This window comes from Nomascus leucogenys, chromosome 2 (assembly GCF_006542625.1).
Source record: "Nomascus leucogenys isolate Asia chromosome 2, Asia_NLE_v1, whole genome shotgun sequence".
Taxonomy (NCBI): Eukaryota; Metazoa; Chordata; class Mammalia; order Primates; family Hylobatidae; genus Nomascus; species Nomascus leucogenys.
In genome coordinates, this window is record NC_044382.1 from 45,637,118 (window position 1) to 45,664,224 (window position 27,107).

At 46.0% G+C, this 27,107-nt stretch overlaps 1 protein-coding gene across 2 annotated transcripts in view; it reads left to right on the forward strand.

Annotated features, from left to right (window-relative positions):
* Positions 1-8,185: 8,185 nt before the first annotated feature.
* FA2H (fatty acid 2-hydroxylase) overlaps positions 8,186-27,107 on the forward strand; it is a 65,983-nt gene continuing 47,061 nt past the window's right edge. For both annotated transcript variants that reach the window (XM_030829237.1, XM_030829242.1), the window contains exon 1: positions 8,186-8,532. In XM_030829237.1, the coding sequence (XP_030685097.1) occupies positions 8,263-8,532 (270 nt within the window). In that variant the 5' untranslated portion in view covers positions 8,186-8,262. The remainder of the gene's footprint in view (positions 8,533-27,107) is intronic.

Below are 27,107 nucleotides of genomic sequence, written 5' to 3' on the forward strand. Positions count from 1 at the left end.
GAATGTGCAAATTACTACTATACCAAACAACATAAACGGATCTCACAAACCTAAGAATAAGTGAAAGAAGGTAGTTAAACAGAATATACACTGTATGATCCTATTTGTATAAAATTCTAAAGCAGATAAAACTCATGTATGAGGTTGGAAATCAACATGGTGGTTTTCTCTGGGAAAGAGGCAGTAACTGTGAAAAGGCTTGAGGGAGACTTCTGTGGGGCTGTTAGTGTTCTATTTCCTGAGAAGTGTATGCTCACTTGGTGAAAATTCATTGAGCTGTACACTTATGATTTGTGTATTTTTCTCTATGGATGTCATACATCAACAAAAAGCTTATTTAAAAAGAAATTATTGGCCAGGCACGGTGGCTCACACCTGTAATCCCAACACTTTGGGAGGCCGAGGCAGGTGGATCACGAAGTCAGGAGTTCAAGACCAGCCTGGCCAATATGGTGAAACCCTGTCTCTACTAAAAATACAAAAATTAGCCGGGTGTGGTGGCACGTGCCTGTAATCCCAGCTACTCACAGGCTGAGTCAGAGAATTGCTTAAGCCCAGGAGGCGGATGTTGCAATGAGCTGAGATCGCACCACTGCACTCCAGCCTGGGTGACAGAGAAAGACTCCATCTCAGAAAAAAAAAAAAAAAAAAAAAATTATTTATAATAGAAAAACAACATAGGATACTTAGGAATTCATTTAACGCATGTGTGAAAGTCCTATATGCAGAAACCTTAACCTTTATGGAATTATATTATATATGGCCTGGATGAATAAGTGGAGATATAGCTCAGGTACATAAATAGGAAGTATCTGTATTGCAAACTTTTATTCTGAGATGGAATCTTACTCTGTCACCCAGGCTGGAGTGCAGTGGCATGAACATAGCTCACTGCAGCCTCGACTTTTCAGGCTCAAGTGATCTGCCTGCCTCAGCCTCCTGAGTAGCTGGGACCACAGGTGCATGACCATCACACCCAACTAATTTTTTGTATTTTTTTTTTTGTAGAGACAGGGTTTTGCATGTTGCCCAGGCTGGTCTTGAACTCCTGGGCTCAAGCAATCCTCCTGCCTCAGCCTCCCAAATTGCTGAGATTACAGGTGTGAGCCACCGAGCCTGGCCTCAAATATATTAATCCTCTCCAAATTAATCTATGGATTCAATGCAATTGTTTTCACAATCCCTATAGGCTTCTTCATGGACATTGACAAAATGATTCTAAAGTTTATAAGAAAAAAAGAAAAATCTGAGCATAAACAAAGACACTCTTAAAGACGAACAGGGTGTGGGTATCAGCCTTATCAGATATCAAGACTTTTTACTAAAGCTACAATAATGAAGACAATGTTGTATTAGCAAAGGGAGAGACAAATCTGACATTTAGAAGGATATAGAAGGAAAAAAAAAGGATATAGAAGATGCCCCAACTGTACACTAAAAAGACCACATTTTATTGTATGTAAATTATCTCAATAAAAGAACAAAATGACCTTATATGTTTGGGTCTCTTTCTGTTCTGTTTTGTTCCATTGATCTATTTGTTGCTTCTTACGCAAGTACTACACTGTCTTGAATATGTAGCTTTATACCAAGGCTTGAAGTCCGGAAGCATAAGTCCTACAAGTGTGTTCTTTCTCAAGATTGCTTTCAATATTCTAGGTCCTTTACATTTCCATATACATTTTAAAAGCAAGTTAAAGTTCTAAAAAACAACAAAAACAACAACTAGTGGGCTAGCACGATGGCTCACGCCTGTAATCCCAGCACTTTGGGAGGCCAAGGTGAGCAGATTACCTGAGGTCAGGAGTTCGAGACCAGCCTGGCCAACATAGTGAAACCCCGCCTCTACTAAACATATGAAAATTAGCCGGGTGTGGTGGTGTGTGCCTGTCATCCCAGCTACTTGGGAGGCTGAGGCAGAAGAATCACTTGAATCCCGGGAGACAGAGGTTGCGATGAGCTCAGATTGCACCACTGCACTCCAGCCTGGGTGACAGAGTAAGACTCTGTCTCAAAAAACAAACAAACAAACAAAAAACAACCACAAAACTAGTGGCTAGTGGGATTATGATTGGAATTGTGTTGAATCATTAGATCAGTTGGAAGATAATTCAGATCTTAATATTGAGTTATGCAATATATGAACTTGGAATTTGGTATATCTATGAATTCCATTTGTTAAGATATTCTTTCATTTATCTCAGCAGCATTTTTGTAGTTTTCAGTTAGAGGTTTTAAATAATTTTTGTCAAATTTATCCTTGCATACTTTTTGGGTTTTGACACTATTATAAGTGAAATTCTAAAACATTATTTTCCAATTGTTTGTTGCTAGTAATTAAAATATGACTGATTTTTGTATTTTGACCTTGGATCCTATGGACTTGCTAAATTTATTTATTAGTTCTAGTTGTTTTGCAAATTGGTTGAGATTTTCTATGTAAACGATCATTGTCTCTGCAAGTAGAAAGTTTTCCTCCTTCATTTATTCTTTGTATGGCTTTCTTTTTTTTGTTTGCCTTACATCACTGGCTAGCATTGCTAATGTTGAATATAAGTGATAAGACTGGCCATTCTTGCCTTGTTCTTAATATTAGGGCTAGAGATTTTCATGCATCTTTCGTGGAGATGTAAAATAGTATATCCACCTAGAAGTTAATTTACATTCTCTTGCAAATTTGAACACTTGCATACTCTAGGATGTACTCCTAGGTACATACGCTATAGAAAGTCTCACCCATAGGTACAAGAAATTTCACAATAGAAAAAAAAAAGAAACAATTAAAATTCCTTTGAAGAGGAAAAGGGAAATGAATAAATTCATATAGTGGAATATGACACAGCAGTGAAAACTGGTGTGGTGGCACGTGCCTGTCCTCCCAGCTACTCAGGAGGCTGAGGCAGAATAATTGGTTGAACCCAGGAGACGGAGGTTAAAATGGGCTCAGATTGTACCTCTGCACTCCAGCCTGGGCGACAGAGTAAGACTCTGTCTCAAAAAACAGACAAACAAACAAACAAAAAAAAGTGACTCTCAACACTGGATGGAGTGTTTGATGAATCTTAAAATAATATTGAGTAAAGCATGTAAGGCCACATAAAGCTAAATAGAGTATCACATGATTTTCATAAAACTCAAAAACAAGCTGATCTAAATAATACATTCTATAGGCACACATACAGGTGTGCTAAAAATATTAAAAATAAAAGCAGGCTGGGTGCACTGGCTCATGCCTGTAATCCTAGCACTTTGGGAGTCCGACGTGGGCAGATCACCTAAGGTCAGGAGTTCAAGACCAGCCTGGCCAACATGGTGAAACCCCATCTCTATAAAAATAAAAAAATTAGCTGGGCGTGATGGCAGATGCCTGTAATCCCAGGTACTTGGGAGGCTGAGGTATGAGAATTGCTTGAATCTGGAAGGCAGAGATTGCAGTGAGCTGAGATCACAGCACTGCACTCCAGCCTGGGGACAGAACTCGACTCTGTCTCAAACGAAGGATGAGCATAAACATCAGGGCAGAGGTTATGTCTTTGTAACCAATAGGCAGAGAGTTGAAAGGTTTGGGGTATAGTAGTAGGTGCAAGTTTTTGGTAATGTCTTAGTTCTTGAGTTAGGAGGAAGATTCATGGAGTTAATGAAACTTTTTGGTTTAAAAATTACATATATGTTTTTGTTTGCATAAAAATATCTTAAAGATTAAATAATTAAAAATAGCAAACTACTTTTTAGCATGCCATACACACCATTCCTGTTGTTTTCCCCTACAATACTCTGGAGATTATTCTAAATTAGTACACATAGATCTACCTCATTTTTTCTAATGGCTACATCGTATTTCACTGTCTGAATATACCATAATTTATTTAATTCAGTCCTCCCTAATGATGAACATGATCATTTCTAGTCTATAAATGAGGTTGCAATTAATGTTATTGTTCATGCGTCTTGATATAGTATATCTGAAAGATTAAATTTCTAGAAGTGGAATAACTAGGGCAAGAAGTGTGAGTGTTACAATTCTGAACAGATGGCCAAATCGTTTGTTCAACTTTAAACACTGGGAGTTCACGGCCATGGTGAGAAATCCAAATGGGAGTGCCCACAGATATTGTCAGCAAGAAGCACCTGAGTACACCTGTGTGCTTGGCTGCTTTGGCACATGCAGGGGATTTGGAGCAGAGCAGGTGTGGAAGTTGGGTAAAGGTGACTACTTATGCATTCACTGCTTGAGAAAAGCAACAACTCTGGTGATGTAAGGCCTCTAGGCCTGATGGGCAGGTGCTCCATAGACCCACAGATAGCAAAACTCTCGCTTACTCCCTGAGGGTCAGTCCGAAGAGAAGGGAGAGGGGAGAGGGGCGGCTCTTCTGACCTGGGGACCCCTGAGGCATCTGGGCCAGGCTTCTCATACTTGAACTGGCCCAGCACAGATGCCTGGCCCCAGAAGGGCACAAATGGGGGTGATCCTTAAAATATCTTTCCTGAAAGAGACAAAAGCCAGCTGGATGGGTTAGCCTCTGTACCAGGAGCATTTGATTACAAATCATGAGTTCAAGCGGGATCCCCTGTGGCTGGGCAAGTAAAGCTGTGTGTGGCTTTTCCCTGCTTTTTGTTTTCTGTTTAAGAGACGGAGCTCACTCTGTTGCCCAGGCTGGAGTGCAGTGGTGCAGTCATAAGATACTGCAGCCTCGAACTCCTGGACTCAAGAGATCCTTTGGCCTCGGCCTCCCCAGTAGCTGGGACGATAGGCCTGTATCACTACAACTGGCTAATTTTTAAAATTATTTATTTATCTAATTATTTTTGAGATGGAGCCTCGCTCTGTCATGCAGGCTGGAGTGCAGTGGTGCACTCTCCACTCACTGCAACATCTGATGCCTGGGTTCAAGCGATTCTCCAGCCTCAGTCCCCCAAGTAGCTGGGACTACAGGGGCATGCCACTACGCCCGACTAATTTTCTTGTATTTTTAGTAGAGATGGGGTTTCACCATGTTCACCAGACTGGTCTCAAACTCCTGATCTCAGGGGATCTGCCTGCCTCGGCCTCCCAAAGTGCTAGGATTACAGGTGTGAGCCACCGCACCTGGCCTCAATTTTTTTTTTTTTTTTTTTTTTTTTTTTGAGACAGAGTTTTGCTCTTGTTGTCCTGGCTGGAGTGCAGTGGCACAATCTCGCTTCACTGCAACCTCTGCCTCCCGGGTTCAAATGATTCTCCTGCCTCAGCCTTCCTGAGTAGCTAAGATTACAGGCATGCGCCACCATGCCTGGCTAATTTTGTATTTTTAGTAGAGACAGGGTTTCTCCATGTTGGTCAGGCTGGTCTGAAACTCCTGACCTCAGGTGATTTTGCCCACCTCGGCCTCCCAAAGTGCTGGGACTACAGGCGTGAGCCACCGTACCAAGCCTGGCCTCAATTAAAATTTTTTGTTTTTTGTAGAGACGAGGTATTGCTTTGTTGCCCAGGCCGGTTTTGAACTCCTGGGCTCAAGCCATCCTCCTGCCTTGGCCTCCCCAAGGGTTGGGATTACAGGTGTGAGCCACCATTTCCAACCAAGTTTTTCCTGTTCTAAACAAAACTGTGATGAACAAACTCAGTCCTCCTTTCCACACAGCATCACCCCCAGCCTTTACTCCTGTGGGCCCCTACGTCCCCTTCTGTAATGGAGACAGTGTTCTCTGTTCTCCCCTCAGGTCCTTCCCCAGGGCCCAGGATTAGAGTGAGGGAGTGAGGCACTAGCCCTGAGTGCAAAATTTACAGGCATGCCAAAAAACAAACAAAAAAACAGTAACCAAGATAAATAATATTTTAATGCAGTATTGTAAAACTTCAAAATTAATGCAAAAAAAATCCATGATGGACAAAATATCAAAATTTTAAATAAAAACAGGAGCTAACCCTGCACTTTCACATCCATGTCTCATGAATCCCTGGCCCTGGTTCCAATAAAACTTAATTTACAGAAACAGGTGGCCAATGCCATGCCCCCTAACCCCACCCCTCACCCCTGTCTTTTGCCAATGTGATTTTTTAAAACATTCTTAAATATTTTGTATTGGGGTAAAATATACATAATATAAATTTACCTTTTCAACCATTTTCAGTGTACAGTTCAGTGGCATTAAGAACATTCACACTGTGCAACAAAATAATTTTTTTTTTTGAGACGGAGTCTCGCTTTGTCACCAGGCTGGAGTGCGGTGGGGCGTTCTCGGCTCACTACAACCTCCGACTCCCAGGTTCAAGCGATTCCCCTGCTTCAGCCTCCCAAGTAGCTAGGACTACAGATGCGTGCCTCCACACCCAGCTAATTTTTGTATTTTTAGTAGAGATGGGGTTTCACCATGCTGGCCAGGATGGTCTCGATCTCTTGACTTCGTGATTCGCCCACCTCAGCCTCCCAAAGTGCTGGGATTACAGGCATGAGCCACTGCGCCCGGCCAATAATATAATTTTTTTAAATATTACGTTCAGGTATTAGATATAGTGATGACTGAGTTCTGGGGTGCCCCATTAAATTTTGCCCTCGAACATTATTAAAAAGTCAAGAAACAGTAGATGTTTGTGTGGATGTAGTGAAAGGGGGATGCTTATGCACTGCTGGTGGGAATGTAAATTAGTACAACCTGTTTGGAAAACAGTACAGAGATTCTTTAACAAACTAAAAGTACACTTTGGGGCTGGGCGCGATGGCTCACACCTGTAATCCCAGCACTTTAGGAGGCTGAGGCGGGCGGATCACTTGAGGCCAGGAGTTCGAGACCAGCCTGGCCAACATGGTGAAACCCCGTCTCTACTAAAAATACAAAAAAATTAGCCGGGCGTGGTGGCACGCGCCTATAGTCCTAGCTACTCTGGAGGCTGAGGCAGGAGAATCGCTTGAACCCAGGAGGCAGAGGTAGCAGTGAGCTGAGATCGCGCCACTGCACTTCAGCCTGGGCAACAGAGACTCTGTCTCAAAAAAAAAAAAAAAGTGCACTATGGGAGGCCATGGCAGGCAAATCGCTTGAGCCCAGGAGTTTGAGACCATCCTGGGCAGCATGGTGAAACCTTGTCTCTACAAAAAATACAAAAATTAGCCAGGCGTAGTGGTGCATGTCTGTAGTGCCAGCTACTTGGGAGGCTGGGGTAAGAGGATTGCTTGAGCCCAGGAGGTCGAGGCTGCAGTGAACCAAGATCGCGCCACTACTCTCCAGCCTGGGTGACAGAGTGAGACCTTGTCATGGGAAGGGAAGGGAAAAGGAGGGGAGGGGAGGAGAGGGGAGGGGAGAAAAAGTAGATTCACCATTCGGTCCAGCAATCCCACCACTGGGTATCTACCCAAAGGAAAAGAGTCATTATATGAAAAAGACACTTACACACGAATGTTTGTTTTTTGCAGCCCAATTCACAATTGAAAAGACATGGAACCAACTTAAATAACCATCAACCAATGAGTGGATAAAGAAAATGTAGTTGATATACACCATAGAATACTACTTAGCCATAAAAAGGAACGAAATGATGTCTTTTGCAGCAACTTGCATGGAGCTGGAGGCCATTATTCTAAGTAAAAGTGACTCAGGAATGGAAAACCAAACACTGTATGTTCTCACTCATAAGTAGGAACTAAGCTATGAGGACGCAAAGGCATACAGAGTGATATATTGGACAATAGGGAGAATGGGAGGGGGTGTAACACACACACAAAAAAAACCCTACACATTGGGTATAATGTACACTACTCGGGGGACAGGTGGACTAAAATCTCAGGATTCGCCACTATACAATCCCTCCATGTAACCAAAAACCACTGGTACCCCAAAAGCTACTGAAAATTTAAAAACAAAACAAATATTTGCACCCGAGGCGAGCACCTCATTCGCCTCTCGCGCACCTCCTGGAGCCAGAGGGTCCCATGCGGCCAGCTCCTCCCTGGAAGCAGTTGAAGTTATTCCAGCGGCGATCAGGCCACCGAGGATGTCCGCCCAGACAACCACCCGCGACGGGGAGACTCGCTCCGCCCTCCTCCTGCGCGGGACACACCTTGCGGGCGCGCCTCTCCCTGCCCGGGGCCACCTGGCGCGCAGCTCCCGGCGCCGGGCCCGCCCCTCGCGGCTCTGCCGGGGCTCCCTGCCGGCCAATGGGAGCGCGGTATGCAAATGAGCAGGTGCGGTGGCGGCCCGCCCGGAACGGCCCCGGGGCTCCCGGGATGTTAGAGGCGCTCAGGGCGGCAGCAGAGCAGACGCCGGGCTGCGCGCTGGGAGCTGCGGTCTCCGGCCATGGCCCCCGCTCCGCCCCCCGCCGCCTCCTTCTCGCCCTCCGAGGTCCAGCGGCGCCTGGCGGCCGGCGCGTGCTGGGTCCGCCGCGGGGCCCGCCTCTACGACCTCTCCAGCTTCGTGCGGCACCACCCGGGGGGCGAGCAGCTGCTGCGGGCCAGGGCGGGCCAGGACATCAGCGCAGACCTGGACGGGCCGCCGCACAGGCACTCGGCCAACGCGCGCCGCTGGTTGGAGCAGTACTACGTGGGAGAGCTGCGCGGGGAGCAGCAGGTACAGCCAGGCCGGGGCCCCCCACCCCAACCCAGGCCTCCCGCAGCCTTCCACTCCCGGGCGAGCCCCGTTCACCTGCCCTCTAGGAGGACCCAAGGTGGCAGCCTCTGCCCTCCCTTCCCTCGCTTCCCCTCTTCTTCTCTCCAGGCAACAGGTCACTGTCGTCCCCCCCAACCCCTCCTTCCTCTCTCCAGGAACTTGTTCTTCCTTTCCACCCTTACCGCCTGGCCCGCCTCCGTGCCAGCTCTCCCATTTCCCCAGCACCCCTCCTTCCAGCGTGTTCCTTCTGCAGCCCCTGCCCTCCGACAACCTGGATTCCCGTTTCTGGCCCCAGCCCCCCATACGCCCCGGCTTTCCTTCCTCTTCACTTATCGGCCTCTCCCTCTTTGCAACCACTCTCCGTTTCTGTTTGAATAATGGGCTCACCTGTTCCCACCTCCCCATCCCACCTCACTTCTGCTTCAAAGAGGCACAGATCCGTAGCTCTTCTCACTAGTTTGGGTTTCCTGGTGCCGCCCTAGCCTTGCACCAGGGCTCCCCTGGATGGGTGGAGAGGCCTGGGCCATGTCTGGGTTGGACTGTGTCCTCCAACCTCTCAGACCTTCCCTTATATTCTTGTCCTACACCGCTGGCTTGGGACTCCAAAAGAGTGAAATGAAAGGCATGAGCCAGTTTCGCCAAGGAAAAGGGATCGGCACTTTGGACCAGACTGTGTGCTGAGCTGCACGTTGCTGTGCAGTACCAGCTGCTGGTGGTATTTAAGTCCTTAATTGAACCTGGGGCAGGTTTTGTTATTCCCATTTCAGGATATGGAATCTGAGGCTCAGGGAGGCTCTGATTAATGCGTCTAAGGTCAAATAGCTAAATAGTGGGAAAGCCACGTGTATCTGACTCCAAAATCAATGCTGGCTCCATCCCAAAAATCTTTGGATGGAAGAGATAGACCTAGTCCACAGGATTCCAGGTAGGCTCAGGCCAGAGGCAAAGCGACTCTCTGGATGTTCCCCAGGCCTGGCTCTGGGACTGGTGACTATGGGGCCATCATGCTTAGATATACAGTAGTTCCCCCTTGTCCAAGGGGATACATTTCAAGACCCTCGGTGGATCCCTAAAACCATGGATAGTACCGAATCCTATATATGCTATGTTTATTCCCATATATACATACCTATGATAAAGTTAAATTTATAAATTAAGAACAATAGGAAGAGATTAACAACAACAATAATAGAATAGTTGTAACAATATACTGTGATAAGAGCTATTTGAATGTGGCCCCTTTCTCTCAAAACATCTTATTGTACTGTACTCACTCTTCTTGTGATGATGTAAGATGATAACTTGAGGCCTGGCACGGTGGCTGACATCTGTAATCCTAGCACTTTGGGAGGCCAAGGTAGGAGGATCACTTGAGCCCAGGAGTTCAAGACCAGCCTGGGCAACATAGGGAGACCTTGTATCTACAAAAAATACCAAAATTACCTGGGTGTGGTGGCATGTGCCTATAATTCTAGCTACTTGGGAGGCTAAGGTGGGAGGATCGCCTGAGAGGTGGAGGCTGCAGTGAGCCATGATTGTGCCACTGCACTCCAGCCTGAGCAACAGAATGAGACCCCACCTCGAAAAAAAAGATAATAAGATGCCTACATGATGGGTTGGAGTGAGGTGAATGACAGGTATGGTGATGTGGCATTGGCTACTATTGAAAACTAATTTAAAACATAAATTATTTCTGGAATTTTCCATTTAATTATATTTTTGGACCCAGGTTGACCGTGGGTTACTGAAACCATGGAAAGTGAAACCGTGGATAAGGGGGACTCCTGAAAACCAACAGTTGTCTCCTGCTTCTAACTCTTGCTTTCAAGATGAGCCCAGCAACTACTCTTAGATCTTTGGTTGAAAGGACTTAGCACCCACTGTTTCAGGTGGATTTTCATTGGGTCATCCTGCCTAATTTCTCCATCATTTATTCAGTCATGTAACTGGTTCCTTAATGGGTTGACAGCACTGTGCTGGGTGTGGGGAGATATCACTGAACAAAACCAATTCAGTTCCTGTCTTCATGGAGCTAATGGGATAATGGGGAGGGAGAGGGAACACACAGATCACATGATAGTTGCTTAATTAATGGTGTATCAGAGTATGGATCTAGAGGGGAGGAGCACAGAGAGTCTTCTTGAGAAAGTGACATTGACACTGAGAGCTGATTGATAGGCTGGGCTTATTAGCCAGGTGACATATAGCAGGAAGAATATTTCGGGCAAAGGGGACAGCATGTGTGAAGGCTCTGGCAGGAAGAGCTTGACATAGTAAAAGATTGAAAATAAAACCAACATGGCCAGAGGCTGATGGGCAAGGACAGGGATGTGGGGGGAGGCCAAAAGTCAGTCGGGGCCACATCACACAGGGCTTCGTAGGCTGTGGTCAGGATTTGGGACTTGACTCTAACAAAAATGGGAAGCCAGGTGAGTCCGGGAGGTGAAGGTTGCAGTGAGCCAAGATCACGCCACTGTACTTCAGCCTGGGCAATAGAGCAAGACTCCATCTCAAAAAAAAAAAAGGGGGGGAAGCCAGGGAAGAGGTTCAGGCAGGGTTCATGGTCAGATTTGCATCTTTGGAAGAAGACCCTGGCTGCAGTGTCAAGGAGGAACAGACAGCCTAAGTGGGTGTGAGGAGATCAGGCAGGATGCTTCTGCATGGCTGCCACTGCAGTGGCTGTGACCACGGGGAGAAGGGGGATGAATTCGTGAGAGTTTCTAGACAATATGCTGGGGCCCAGCATTCTGTGGTGAGAGCCCAGTTTAATCTTAGAAGTTCATGTTTGGTGTCGGGTCGTGCTGAAGGGTTTAGAAGAAGATATAAGAAAAACTGAGTGCACGAGGCCGGGCTCGGTGGCTCACAGCTGTAATCCCAGGAATTTGGGAGGGTGAGGCAGACGGATCACTTGAGGTCAGGGGTTTGAGACCAGCCTGGCCAACATGATGAAACGCTGTCTCAACTAAAAATACAAAAAATTAGCCGGGCGTGGTTGTGCACTGGGCGTGGTGGTGCACTCCCAGCTACTTGGGAGGCTGAGGCAGGCGGATCACTTGAGGTCAGGAGTTCGAGATCAGCCTGGGCAACATGGTAAAATCTTATCTCTGCTAAAAATACAAAAATTAGTTGGGTGTGGTGGTGCATGCCTGTAATCCCAGCTACTCGGGAGGCTGAGGTAGGAGAATTGTTTGAACCCAGGAGGCAGAGGTTGCAGTGAGCCGAGATCGCACCACTACATTCCAGCCTGGGCGACAGAGGGAGTTTTGTCACAAAAAAATAGAAAACAAAAAAGAAAAGAAAAAATGAGTGCAGGAAGTAAGAGAGGTTGAGACTGACAGGTTTGCGGTGGCTCATGGGGCACCCCCCTGTGTTGTCACTGTATCCTCTAGAAAGGAGCCTTAGGGTGTGGCCTGTCCTCCCAACACCATCCTGAGTATGCTTACAGCCACCCCTGGCCAGTTGCCCTGGATGGCCCCAGCTCCCGGCTCTGCTAACCACCTAGCACCATGGTTTGCCTTGTCTGACGCTTAGAGAGGGACCCAGGGACCCAGTCTCACACGTGCTTCTGACCTGTATACTCATCTGTTGCCTAAGAGCCTGAGGGTGGGCCATGCTGCAGACATCCTTACTTCTGGGCCCCAACCTGAGCATGTGGAACAAAGCTCAAAACAATGCACCTGCAGACGCATGGCCCAAACTTGACAATGGTCACACTAGCCCAGCCCTCCACTGGGCTGCCAGCTTCTGCCTTCAGAGTTCTAACCTAAGAACTAGTACAGGGTTGTCTTTAAATTGAGAGAGAGGAAGGCTGGGCACAGTGGCTCATGCTTATAATCCCAGCACTTTGGGTGGCCGAGGTGGGTGGATCACTTGAGCCCCGGAGTTGGAGACCAGCCTGGGCAACATGGTGAAACCCCGTCTCTACAAAAAATTAGCTGGGTGTGGTGGCTCATGCCTGCAGTCCCAGCTACTCAGGAGGCTGAGGTGGGAGGATCACTGGAGCCCAGGAGGCGGAAGTTGCAGTGAGCCAGATCACACCACTGTACTCTCCAGCCTGGGTGACAGACAGAGAAAGACCCTGTCTCAAAAACAAACAAACAAACAAAAAACTCGTGGGAGAGGTTGTCAAAGGAGAAATCTGGGGGTGGAATATCCTTTCAAAGAGATGCCTGGATGGAGACAATTTCTTTTCTTCTCCCTAGCTAAGGGCTTCTAGCAAGCCCCAAGCTGCCTTTTGCACTTCCCTCCTCTCCTGCTGGACCAGGGATGCTGACACCCTTGTGGTTAGAGCCCCCTGTCTCTGGAGGAGCAGGAGGCTTTTGCCGGGGAAGGGGAGTACCATGAACCAGCTCTGTTGTTTGAGGCTCGTTTCTGAACAGTGCCCCTCCTCGGGGCCTGTCCTGCTGGCTTAGCCCTTGGATGGGAGCATCCTGGCCCTTTCCCCAGGGAGAAGGCCTGGCCCCGTTTGTTCCCCCTGCACCCACTTTGCTGCACCCTCTCTACGTACACATATTCACGCTCACACGAAGGCACATTCACGAAACAAGTCCAACTTGTTTGAGCCAACATGCTGTCTGCCACGCACGGCCTTGGACATGGTGAAGCCAGGCTGCCCACCTTGAGCAAGTGACAGAGCCATGGCTGAGCAGGGAAGGAGCTCAGGGCGGTGGGGTCAAGAGCCTCACCCCAAGCTCAGGTGAGAGCAGTGCTCTCCCAGCTGCAGCCACGTGTTAGCAGAGCATGAAGTCCACTTATTGAGCTGCGACCGGCATTTTTCACAAAAGAAATAGACAAGGAAAGGAATTTAGGTCCAAACCTCCTTCCCAGGCTGTATTACTGTGCTTCCCAGACTCTGGGCATCCATGAATCACTACCCCAGGTTTTTTTCCCTCCAATTTGGTGTACTATACTTTGGTTACTCTTCAGATTTTATAAGTCTTTCGCCTTTTACCAATTTGGTGTACCACTTGAACTATCATATTTAATATTTATCTTTAAATTGACCCACTTTATTTTTCCATGTACTCATGCTTGGCAATAATAACAGTAAAATCAAAGGTTTTACATGCTCTTTAAAGGGAATGGGGGTCAGACACGGTGGCTCATGCCTGTAATCCCAGCACTTTAGGAGGCTGAGATGGGCAGGTCGCTAGAGCCCAGGAGTTCGAGACCAGCCTGGGCAACATGGTGAAAAACTATCTCTACAAGAAAAAATTACAAAAATTAGCCAGTCATGGTGGCATGCACCTGTGGTCCCAGCTACTTGGGAGGCTAAGGTGGGAGGATCACTTGAGCCTGAGAAGTTGAGCCTGCAATAAGCTGTGATCATGCCACTGCACTCCAGCCTGAGTGACAGAGGAGACCTTGTCTCAATAAATAAATAAAGTGAATATGGAACTGGGGTTTTTCCTGAGCCCCAAGCCTGCCACCCGGAGGGATGATAACTGCCAGAGGGTGGCTCATGCTCCTCCATGCCCCACCGATCCTGGATAGGTCCTACTGTGGGCAGATATCTGACCATGCCAGCTGACCATGCCCTCTGCTTGAGAAGACCCTAGGAAAAAGGCAAGCCTGACTCCTCCACTAGTGTTGGGGTAACCTTGATGTCTGAAGGTCTCGATGCCATGTTTTAATCCCACAGGGTTTGTCTCTGTCTCAACGTGGCTGAGAAGTCCACAGATTCAGCCACACATGGGTCTGTAAGACTTTGGGCTCTGGCCATTCAGAGCTTCAGGGCTTGAATAATTAAATGGGGAGGGACAATAAGGAGGAGATCTAAGTGCAGGAAGACTTGGGGTTCCCACTCTACCCAGGTCCAGGAACATCTTGAGCTCAGCCCATCTTGGAAAGCCAGTCTGATAAAAACTGATGCTTGGGGAATTTGCTGAACTGCCACCACCTTCTGAGCAGAGTAGAGCTGAGAAGTCGACTTACTGAAGGGGTTGAGATCACTTGGCATCTAAGGGGGCATCCCAGGGGAGCCTGCCTGACCAATCAACAGTCACTGCCCTCTACCACCTGCAGGGGCTTCTACAGTCTGGCCTTCTGTGGTGCCAGGTGAGTCTCACCTGAAGGATGAAGCTAGGGCCAGCTGGTGGGGCATCCAGGGCCCAGGTCACTGCAGTTTCATGGCCACCCCAGGGTCAGCACAAGCTCCAGGAGTGCTCTCTGCTGTCACCCCACAATTCAGTGAATAAAGAGGCTTCGAGACCCAGAATTGGGAAGAAGGTCAAAAATTAGGATTCTCTGGAGGAAATAAAAAGAAACAAACAGGAATCCTAGAAATACATGAGAGTAATTGTCTTTGGAAGTATTCCTGGGAAATAACCCGGAGTGATGCTTCGGCAACAGCATTCATCATCTTCACTTATTTTTTTTCTTATGGCACACACTCCTCATTGGTCCATATGTAGTCTTCATTTATTTAGACAGGTGATAAGCACCCTATGCACTCTGAAACCCACCACACCACGGAAACAGCCCTTGCTGGCATTACCAGGACCTTTGCCTTCCTTCACCCGGTGGTCAGTGCTCACCTTACCTTACATGGCGTGGCAGCATTGATCACCCCTCCTCCACCCCAGTACACTTTCTTCACCTGGCTGCTGGACGCCATACCCTTTTGGTTTTCCACCTGAATTCATTTTTGATTGCTTCTCTGACAAGTTATCATAAACTCGGTGACTTAAAGCAACACACATTTACTCTCTTACAGTTCCAAAGTAAAAAATGAATCTGCAGGGAAGCATTCCTTCTGGAGGCTCTAGGGGAGATTCTTTTTTCCTGCCTTTTCCAGATATTGGAGGCTGCCTGCATTCCTTGGCTCATGGCCCAGCCAGCAATCTCATCATGCCGGCCTCTGCCTCTGTTGCCGCGTCTCCTCCTAAGACTGATGCTCCTGCATCCATCTTCCACTTAGAAGTACACTCGGGGTCACATAGGACCCACCTAGATGATCCAGGATAATCTCCTCATCTCAAGATCTTTCACCTAATGACATCTGCAGAGTCCCTTTTGAAAAGTCAGGTAGCATATTCACAGATTGTTCCTCACACCCCACCCAGACCCCAGTCGTGACTTCTCAGTCTCCATTGTTAGTTTCTCTCACTTCTCATTTCCCAGAAAAGTGCACAAAGCTTAAACATACAGCTTAGTGATTTTTTTTTTTTTTTTTTTGATGAGTCTCCCTCTGTCACCAGGCTAGAGTGCAGTGGCACAATCTTGGCTCACTGCAACCTCTGCCTCCCAGGTTCAAGCGATTCTCCTGCCTCAGCCTCCCAAGTAGCTGGGATTACAGGCACATGCCACCACGCCCAGCTAATTTTTGTATTTTTAGTAGAGACGGGATTTCACTACATTGGCCAGATGGTCTTGATCTCTTGACCTCGTGATTTGCCTGCCTCAGCCTCCCAAAGTGCTGGAATTACAGGCGTGAGCCACCGAGCCCGGCCAATTTTTTATTTTTTTTTAACCTATGTAAACATCTCTGTTGCCACCACCCAGATCAAGACCTAGAACTCTTCCAGCACCTAGCACAGGCTCCTGCCTCCTTCCAGACAACAGCGCCTCCCAGAGGCAGCCACTGTTCTAATCTCTGTCACCAGGGGATAGTTTTGTGAATCCCTCATCTTTGTATGGGAATCATGCACTCTGTTGATGGCTGCTTTCACTCAGTATTATGTCTGGGGTATTACTGATGTTTTTCTTACTCTTCACAGTGGCCGTTTCCATGGCCTACTCTGTCCTAGAGCATCCATAGGCAGAGGGAGAAAATGGGGAGTAAATGGAGCAAGAAGAGCCAATGACTTGGACCACCTGTTGATCTTCAGGAGCCCCCCTTAGTCTTCCTTCTGGAACATTCCCCCACTACTGCCCGACTTTGGCTAGAGCCTCACTACACTCACTATTGCAGCGGTCTCTTGGGCAGGTCTTCCTCTGTTCCCCATTGTCTCTGAACCTTTCTAAAGAGAACTTGATCATGCTGTGGCAGTGCTCCTAAGTATTCAATGGCTTCCTATTGCCATATCCCTGAAGTCCAGCTTGAATGTTCTTTCTTCCACAGAGATTCTCCTTACCTCCTCACCTATATCTGCTTTTTTCCCCTTCGCTCAGATTCTCATAGCTCTTTACCTGAACCTATCTTACAGCATTCATAACTTTTTTTTTTTTTTTGAGATACGGTCTTGCTGTGTTCCCCAGGCCCCAGGCTGGAGTGCAGTGGCACAATCTCAGCTCACTGTAACCTCTGCCTCCTGGGTTCAAGCGATTCTTCTGCCTCAGCATCCCGAGTAGCTGGGATTACAGGTGCCCACCACCATGCCCGGCTAATTTTTGTATTTTTAGTAGAGACAGGGTTTCACCATGTTGGCCAGGCTGATCTTGAACTCCTGACCTCACCTGCCTCAGCATCATAAAGTGCTGGGATCACAGGTGTGAACCACCACACCCAGCAGATAACATTCTTTCTTATTTAACGTATTTTCACTGTGGCTCTTGTCTACCCTATTATTTTGTCTACTAATCTGTAAACTCCCCAAGGACTGGACTTGTCTAATTCATCTGGATTTCTCTAGCACACACAGGCACACTGGTACATACCAACAGGTACTAATAAATATTTGAATGGTCTGGGTATGGGCTCTTACCTGTAATCCCAGCACTCTGGGAGGCCAACGCAGAAAGAGAGCTTGAGACCAGGAGTTCAAGGCCAGCTTGGGCAGCATAGTGAGACCTTAGGTCTACAAAAAAATTTTCCAGCATAGCCAGGCATGGTCATGTGTCTGTAGTCCCAGCTACTTGGGAGGCTACCATGGGGGGATTGCTTGAGCCCAGGAGATCAAGGCTGCAGTAAGCTGTGATTGCACAATTGTACTCCAGTCTGGGCAGCAGAGTGAGACCCTTCTCAAAAAATGAATGAATGAATAAATAAATGTTTGAATAAGTGAATGAATGAGTTGCTTGGAAAACTGAGGTATGTGCATAATTGAAAAGGAAATATTAGCATGTGCAAGATACTTTAAGAATGAAACATAGCCGGGCACGGTAGCTCACGCCTGTAATCCCAGCACTTTGGGAGGCCAAGGCGGGCGGATCACCTGAGGTCAGGAGTTCGAGACCAACCTGGCCAACATGGTGAAACCTTGTCTCTACTAAAAATACAAAAATTAGCCAGGTGTGGTGGTGCATGCCTATAATCCCAGCTACTCGGGAGGCTGAGGCAGGAGAATCACTTGAACCCAGGAGGCGGAGGTTGCAGTGAGCCAAGATCGTGCCATTGCACTCCAGCCTGGGGGAAAAGAGCGAGACTTTGTCTCAAAAAAAAAAAAAAAAAAAAAGATTAAGAAAAATCTCTTTTCTGTGTCTTGTTAAAGGGTTGGGAGTTGATGGAAAGGATGGAGAACCATCAAGCAAGTCACTCATTTCTGCCTTTGTCCTCGGTTCTTTGCAGCCGGAGTTAGCAAAACCTTTCCCTTAGCAGGCTCTTACAGTCCACCCATCCCATAAGTCTCCTTCAAGGGTTAGAATTGAAGTTAACCATAGAAAATCTCAATCGAGACCCACATTGCTCTCAGGGTTAAGACCCCCCAGTCCCCATGTAGCTATAAGTACCTGGGCGACACTCATAGGCATGTCCCAGGTTGCCTGAGTTTCTAGTGCTGTTTACTCTTTCTGGTGTCTTTTCATGCAAAATTTTCTAAAGCACATGGACTCAGAACAGTGGTTCTCAATCTTCTCTAATTGCTCCTATTCTTTTTTTTTTTTTTTTTTTTTGTAACTTCTAAGTTCAGCGATACATGTGCAGGTTTGTTAAATAGGTAAACTCATGTCATGGGGGTTTGTAGTACAGATTATTTTGTCACCCAGGTGTTAAGCCTAGTACCCATTAGTTATGTTTCCTGCTCCTCTCCCTCCTCCTATCCTGCACCCTCAGGTGGAGGCCTCAGGTATCTGTTGTTTCCATCTTTGTGTCCATAAGTTCTCATCATTAAGCTCCCACTTATAAGTGAGAACATGTGGTATTTGGTTTCTGTTCCTGCCTTAGTTTGCTAAGGATAATGGCTTCCAGCTCCATCCATATTCCCACAAGGGACATGATCTCGTTCTTTTTTATGGCTGCATAGTATTCCATGGTATATATGTACCACATTTGCTTTATCCAGTCTACCATTGTTGAGCATTTGGGTTGATTTCATGTCTTTGCTGTTGTGAACAGTGCTGCAGTGAACATACATGTACATGTGTCTTTGTGATGGAACGATTTATATTCCTCTGGGTATATACTCAGTAACTGGATTGCTGGGTCAAATGGTATTGTAAGGTGAGCAGAAGACTCTAATGACCACTTTACCCACCTGCTCTTTCTCTCCGATGGAAAAAGAGCTCTGCCATAACAACAAAATTCGAGAACAACAAACTTGATGCTACAACACTCATAAAGCTTATAACTGAGAAATATGAACTTCAAACTCAGTACTTTATATTGTGAAACACTGCCCCCAAAACACTATTATCCAAATAACTTCAGTTTCTTACCTTGATGGTATATTGCAAAGTATTTAAATAGCAATACCAGACAAGCAAATTTGAGGGTGGCAGGATTTGCTTTAACATATTTGAAGTCTGATGCATAGAAAGTATTTTTAAAATCCTGGTACAGTAAAGCTAGTAGCCACCAATTTCATTCATGAAAGTATGTCATTATATACTTAGAGTGAACCATGCAACCTACAATAAACTTGCTTGAAAATTACCTAAGTAAATTAGTTGTAATTTCTCCTTTAAGAGGGGGAGTAGAATTCTAGTTCTCTATGTTCTCTTGTGCCTAGTAGAACCTTTCCAATGTTGCTTAGCATTGAATGATGTTCAGATTACCTAATGAGAAATGGAATCAGAGTTTTTAGGGATCTCTAGAAATGGCTGGTTTTAGTTTATAAATTCCAGGCCGGGCATGGTGGCGCATGCCTGTAATCCCAGCACTTTGGGAGGCCGAGGAAGATGGATCGCTTGAGGCCAGGAGTTCAAGAACAGCCTGGCCAACATGGTGAGACCTCGTCTCTACTAAAAATACAAAAACTAGCTGGGTGTGGTGGTGCATGCCGGTAATCCCAGCTATTCAGGAGGCTGAGATACGAGAATTGCTTGAACCTGGGAGGCTGAGGTTGCAGTGAGCGGAGATCGCGCCACTGCACTCCAGCCTGGGTAACAGAATGAGACTCTGTCTCAAAAAAACAAAAAACAAAAATTCAAAATGTTAATAACTCATTATAACCCACTTAGGTACTTGTACGTAGCCCCTAGTCTTATGTAATAATGGGAATCTATGAAATGGCATCATTTACTCACAAAGATCAAAGAAAGACCTCAAATTTTAAAGTCAGTTTGATCAAGGCCTACACTTTGAGACTCTGCTGTGGAGGAATAAGGAGCACCTCGCTGGACTGAATAAATCCAGCTTCCATGATCCTGTGTTTCCCCAAACAGGGAAAAGGACAGATCAGCTTGATTTCATGGTTGCTTTCTCTTGTGCCAGGCAAGGTCTTCTGGAAACAACCATAGTGACTTCTGCTGGTTGGAGACAAAGTGCTATAAAAAATTTGGTTTTTCCTTAGACCCAAGTAGAAGAGTCCTTGAATCCTAATAAAAGCCCACTTTTTAAAGTTCTTCTACTCTAGGCTGGGCGCAGTGGCTCATGCCTGTAATCTCAGAATTTTGGGAGGCTGAGGTGGGTGAATCACAAGGTCAGGAGTTCAAGACCAGCCTGACCAACATGGTGAAACCCCATCTGTACTAAAAATACAAAAATTAGCTGGGCGTGATGGCATGCACCTGTAGTCCCAGTTGCTCGGGAAGCTAAAGCAGGAAAATTGCTTGAACCAGGGAGGTGGAGGTTGCAGTGAGTCGAGATCGTGCCACTGCACTCCAGCCTAGGCAACAGAGCGAGACTCCATCTCAAAAAAAAGTTACTCTATTCTAAATGAAGACCAAAATTTCATAGACATAGGACAAGGGGTTGGGAGAGGGAAATTGATTATCTTTAAAAGAGAAACTAAAAAGGACTTAAAGATCGCAGTGTTGCACCGATTCTTAAGTTGAGCAAATAATGAGTCAAGTCATGCTGCTTTTGTGCACATGTGTGGTTTTTCCAACAAAATTGTATGGGCCGGGCACAGTGGCTCACGCCTGTAATCCCAGCACTTTGGGAGGCTGAGGTGGGCGGATCACTTGAGGTCAGGAGTTCGAGACCAGTCTGGACAACATGGTGAAACCTCATGTCTACAAAAATACAAAAATTAGCTGGGTATGGTGGTGCATGCCTGTAGTCCCAGCTACTCAGGAGGCTGAGGCAGGAGAATCACTTGAACCTGGGAGGTGGAGGTTGCAGTGAGCCGAGATCACACCACTGCACTCTAGCCTGAGTGACAGGCTGAGACCCTGTCTCAAAAAAAAAAAAAAAAAAAATTGTGTCCAGGCGCAGTGGCTCATACCTGTAATCCCAACACTTTGGGAGGCCGAGGTGGGTGGATCACGAGGTCAGGAGATCGAGACCACCCTGGCTAATACGGTGAAACCCTGTCTCTACTAAAAATACAAAAAATTAGCCAGACTTGGTGGTGGGCACCTGCAGTCCCAGCTACTCGGGAGGCTGAGGCAGGAGAATCGCTTGAACCTGGGAGGTGGAGGTTGCAGTGAGCTGAGATCACACCACTGCACTCCAGCCTGGGTGACAGAGTGAGACCCTGTCTCAAAAAAAAAAAAAAAATTGTGTGGAAGCACAGTGTGACATGCCATAAACTACAATTTGAACATTCACAGCATACTCCTAAATGAGTCATCTTATTGACAAGCGTATTTAAGGGCTGAGGGTCTCTCTTCATCCTTTAACAAACAGGTCTCTCTCTTTTGAAAGGCTTCTTCCTTCATTCATTGCCTCTTTTTCAACACTGGCCTCCTTATTTGGCAATGGAGTTGTGAGTCAAACAGTTCTCCACTGCTTTCAGTGACTTCATGAAGTTTTCTATTTTTTTTTTTCTGCATGGATGTTTATCTTACTTTGCATTTTGGTACATTGCATGTTGTTGGATGATAGCACCCTCTAACCATCAAAGAGAGAACACTGCCTAGATGGGCAGGGCAAAGTTGGGGTAGGAGGCGGTCAGTATTTGAGCAAGGGCCAAATTTATTAAACAACTGACTCATAAATATCTACATGATTTTTGCTCTCTTTTGCAACTTGAATCTTCAGGAACTCAGATAAAGAACACTTGGATAACGATGATCCCTGTAGAGCTAATAGTAACACACCTTAAGTGTATATAGCAATCTACGTCTTTCTTTCTTTCTTTCTTTCTTTCTTTCTTTCTTTCTTTCTTTCTTTCTTTCTTTCTCTTTCTTTCCTTTTCTTTTCTTTCTTTTCTTTCTTTCTTTCTTTTGAGATGGAGTCTTGCTCTGTTGCCCAGACTGGAGTGCAGTGGCGTGATCTCAGGTCACTACAACCTCTGCCTCCCTGGTCCAAGTGATCTCCAGTCTCAGCCTCCCGAGTAGCTGGTATTACAGGTGTATGCTGCCACGCCCGGCTAATTTTTGTATTTTTAGTAGAGACAGGGTTTCACCATGTTGGCCAGGCTGGTCTCAAACTCCTGACCTCAGGTGATCCGCCCGCCTTGGCCTCCCAAAGTGCTGGGATTACAGGCATGAACCACCACGCCCGACCCTATCTACATTTTTCAAAGTATTTTTCTATAGACTTTTCTTCCCTTCCAACTTTTCTTTTAACTTTAGGGGTACATGTGCAGGATGTGCAGGTTTGTTACATAGGTAAATGTGTGCCATGGTGGTTTGCTGCCCAGATCATCCCATCACCTAGATGTTAAGCCCAGCATCCATTCTCTGTCTTTCCTGACGCTCTCCCTCCTCCCACCTCATCCCATAGACTTCTACTTGAACTCTTAAAGTGGGTGGAGTAGATGTAGGAACCTGTAGTTCAGAGAGATCCTGCAATATGGGTCTCCAAGTGCCCAGTATTTTCAATGCATACTCATTAGGGACAAATCTTAGGCATGAGATTAAGCCGAGGGGTACCAAATACATTTCTTTCAGATCTAGGAGGGATGAGGTACCATCCAAGGTCCCCTCTGATCCTTCTGACTGGGCTGAAGTCTGGCCTCTGAAGACAAAAGGAGAAGGATCCTTAGGCTGAAGCTGTTTGCTTTCTAGACTTCATAAACTTGTCTTCTAGGATGACGTGAGGCAATGCGTATACTCATGTGATGGGGATTTCCTGGGGGGAGCAGGCGTACCTTTCTCTGATGTGTCATTGACTCCCTGCACACTCAGTTACTGATTAATAAGCGGATCACTCCAGCTTCCTGGCAGCTGCCCTTTCATGGGGTGAGGGAGTGTGGGTCAAAGTGTAAGCTGGGATGATGTGTTGGCTTGAAAAGCTTTACCTGGCATCACAGGCACTTAGGAAATGCTTGGTTGCTGCAGTTGTATCCCAAAGTCTTTAATTTAGACAATTTTAGTTTAGCCAGGCTAGAGAAATGCTTCCTTTATGAGCATTAGGACCTGTGAAACACCCCAAATACATGGGAAACCTGAAATAATAATGATTTGTGGCTCCCAGCATGCTCCCTCGGGGGCCTGGTGTCCTGGAGGCTGGTCTGACTTGCCCGGAGGTCACTGATGTGTGGCTCAGCTGCAGCGGCAGCATAGGGGGTGTCCAGGGGAGTGGACAAGCAATTCTTCTGTCATTTGCAACTTTCTTCAGGAACTCAGATAAAGAACACTTGGATAACGATGATCCCTGTAGAGGGATTTCATCTGTACCATCACACATGGAAGAGGAGTTGCTAGGTCAGGAAAGGCAGCTGCTAAGCTAAGATTCTTGTCCCTTTGTCCTTGCATGCCTAAGGAGGGGCTGTCCAGGATAAGGTAACTTTGTAGAGCCTCACCTCCTTCCTAAAAAAACTTGCCATGGGGTTGCAATGTGTCATGTTCATCAGTGCTCCCGCAGACACCAGGAGAGGAAGAGGGGACCCCTAGGAGGTGGCTGCTGCTTCTCCTTTCCAAGATGCAAGTCCTGTCCAGGTGAAATAGGGCAGTCGAGGCCCTGCTGCACTGCCAGACAGTATCCCATAGGCAGACAGAGCCTCAGGCCAGCGCCTCGCCTTCCAGCCAGTATGGCTGTGACTCCCTGAGCAGCCTGATCCAGGACTGTGGTTACCTCTGGAGTGTCTTGCTAGCAGAGGTGACCTTCCCAGGGAAAGTAAGGGAATTTTAAATGTTCCTTCTATCTAGGTTTCTCTTGTTTAGAAAACATGGAAGTACATGTGGGTGACACAGGTGTGCTCATCAAACAGGTTTAAGAAGGTCTTTAGTAGGAAGAATGGAAAAAGGAGTGAGAAACTCTTACTTCCTCCACCACTCTTGATCTCACCCACAAAGGTGAGTTCATCTTGGACCCTGAGTGGTTTGGAGCTGATCCCAGCCAATCAACCGATGGCATGTTGCTCCCTCATAGCCAGGAAAAGCCCATCTCAGCAGTAAGACCTAGGGCCCTCCACATCAGACCTTCTCTACAGCGGTGGCTGGTCTGACTTGGGAAAAGGGAGGAAGATAGATGTGTCATGAATGAAACGTGTGTAGTATGTTGGTGTGCATTTAAAGACATTAAAGACTGACATCGAAGTTCCCTTATAGAAATAAATGAATCCTGGAGTTCTAATTGCTGGTCCCACCTAAGTATCTTCTCCATGAGGGTAAGAGTATAAAGATGTCCCAGACTAGATGTCATGAGTCTAGACCCGTGTTAAGGGAGAACCTGCCAGGTGCAACAGAGTGGGGCATGACCTGATAAGGCAGGGGACCAAGGTGACTCATGAACTTTAGTGCAGAGCCAGGCAGCCATGATGAGAGCAGAGTTTGTAGGCAGCTACCTGGCTTTGAGCCTTGCATGCACCAAGATCCTAAGGCCTTCAGGAGGGTTCCCCTGGAATGTTCTAGATACAGGAAGTGGTACCTGCTGAAAGGGCTGGGAAGGAGATTTTTCCTGGACTGTTTCAAATCCACTGTGTCCTAGACACTTGCATTTTTTTAAATTATTTTTTAATATTTTGTAGAGATGGGGGTCTTGCTCTGTGGCCCAGGCTAGTCTCGAGCTCCTGGCCTCAAGTGATCCGCACACCTCAGCCTCCCAAAGTGCTGGGATTACAGGCGTGAGCCACCGTCCTGGCCTGAAAACTCTCATTCTAATCGACATTAATTAATACTCTCTAATGGCATTTCGTTAGGATTGATGTCAAAGGTTTATCACATTCTGCAGTATTCTGTTTGTTCAGGGGATGGATAGCATAGTTGATTAAAATTAGACTGTAGATCTTTTCTATCATAATAATTACATATTAATATAGTTCACAAAAATTTAAATAATTAAGAGGAATGTGCAAAAAAGAATTGTTTCCAGCCAGGCACGGTGGCTCACAACTGTAATCCCAGCATTTTAAGAGGCCGAAACAGGCGGATCACGAGGTCAGAAGTTTGAGACCAGTCTGGCCAACATAGTGAAACCCCGTTTCTACTAAAAATACAAAAAATTAGCTAGGTGCAGTGGTGTGCGCCTATAATCCCAGCTACTCAGGAGGCTGAGGCAGGAGAATTGCTTGAACCCAGGAGGCGGAGGTTGCAGTGAGCCAAGATCGCACCATCGCGTTCCAGCCCGGGCGACAGTCCGAGACTCCGTCTCAAAAAAAAAAAAAAAAAAAGAATTGTTTCCCTCTCGCTCTAGTCCCTCTATAAATACCATCATTTTTTGCATAATCTCACAGAGATTCTACCCATATACATGCATATATATATATATATATATATATATATATATATTTTTAAAGACAGGCTGTCACTCTATCACCCAGACTAGAGTATAGTGGTGCTATCTTGGCTCACTGCAGCCTTGACCTCCCAGGCTCAGGTGATCCTCCCACCTTAGCCTCCCAAATAGCTGAGACTACAGGCACATGCCGCCACTCCCAGCTAATCTTTGTATTTTTTTGTAGACACAGGGTTTTGCCATGTTGCCCAGGCTGGTCTCAAACTCCTGGGCTGAAACGATCCACCCACCTCAGCCTCCCAAAGTGCCAGGATTACAGGCATGTGCCACCACGCCCAGCCATGCATATATTATTCGGTTTTTATTTCTCACATAAAGGAATCATATGACACAGACTGCTTGACAACTTGCTGTCTTTGTCACCCAATGACATATTTTGTACCTCTTTCCATATCAGCAATATAAGTTTACTCCATTCTTTTTAACAACTGTTCCTATTGATGCTTTTTCCTATTACATCAGTGCCACAAGAAGCATTCTTACACAATCACTTTGCATATATATGCAAATCAACCATAATACAGAGTCCTGGATTTGGAATTTCTGGATCCAAATAATACACATCTTATATTTTAATAGATAGTGCCAAATTACCCCCAAAACAGTTGTACCAATTTTAACTTCCTCCAAAAACGTGTGAGAATGCCTGTTTCTCCACACTTTCACCAATTCTGTGTGTTAGCAGTATTTTTAATCATTGTCAATGGATGAAAAAATTGCTCCCTGTTTAAATACTTATTTATATGAAGGATAAGGGAGGTTCTGAGTCTTTCCACATGTTTCTAAACTTTTTGCACATTTTTAGTAAACTGCCTTTTCATGTCCTTTTTCCATCTTTCTATTGATAGTTGTCTTTTTCTTATTGATTTATAATTTCTCCTTAGAGGTAAAGGGTATTAGCCTGTTTTTTGGCATCTGTGTTACTATTTTTCTTCCACTTTTCATTTGTCTTTTGCCTTGCTTAATGTTTTTTTCTTCAATGCAAAACCTTTAAATTTCCTTGTAGTAAAAGACACCGGTTTTATTCTTAGAAAGTTCTGCCCCAACTTTAAGATTTTATACATAAAAACAAAACATTTCAGTTTCCTACTAATAATTGTATGTTTAGTGTTTTTTCTTGTGTGTTTGTTTTTGCTTAAATATTTTGCTTCCCTGGAATTTTTTTGTGGGGGATGGGGTGTAAGGAAAAAAATAGGTATTATTTTAGGTTTATATTTTTCCAAATTACTAACCAGTTGTCCCAGTAGATTTATTGAACAATGTATCTTTTTCCACTGATTTTTTTTAAAAACCTACTCTTTTCACATATCAGTCATTTACATATACATTTATTTTGGTCTGTTTTTGGACTATATTCTATACCAATGAAATCACTACTGTTTTATGAGGTTTTAGCCTTTTGTGTTTTTCCTCCTTGCATTCCCTTACAGCCAAGACTCTGCTCCACTAGAGAAAGAAAAAGAACAGGAGGTGGGAGTGATTCTGGAGCCTGTCACCAGCCTTGGCAAACACAGTCAAGTTTGACTTTCAAAGGCTAGGGCTGCCGGGCTTGCCCTGGGCCCTGAGGTCATGTGGCTGGAGCAGATAAGAAGCCACTTTGGAGAAACCCTTGCAAGCAGCAGCCCCCGGCAGCATGTGTGTGGCCCACAGT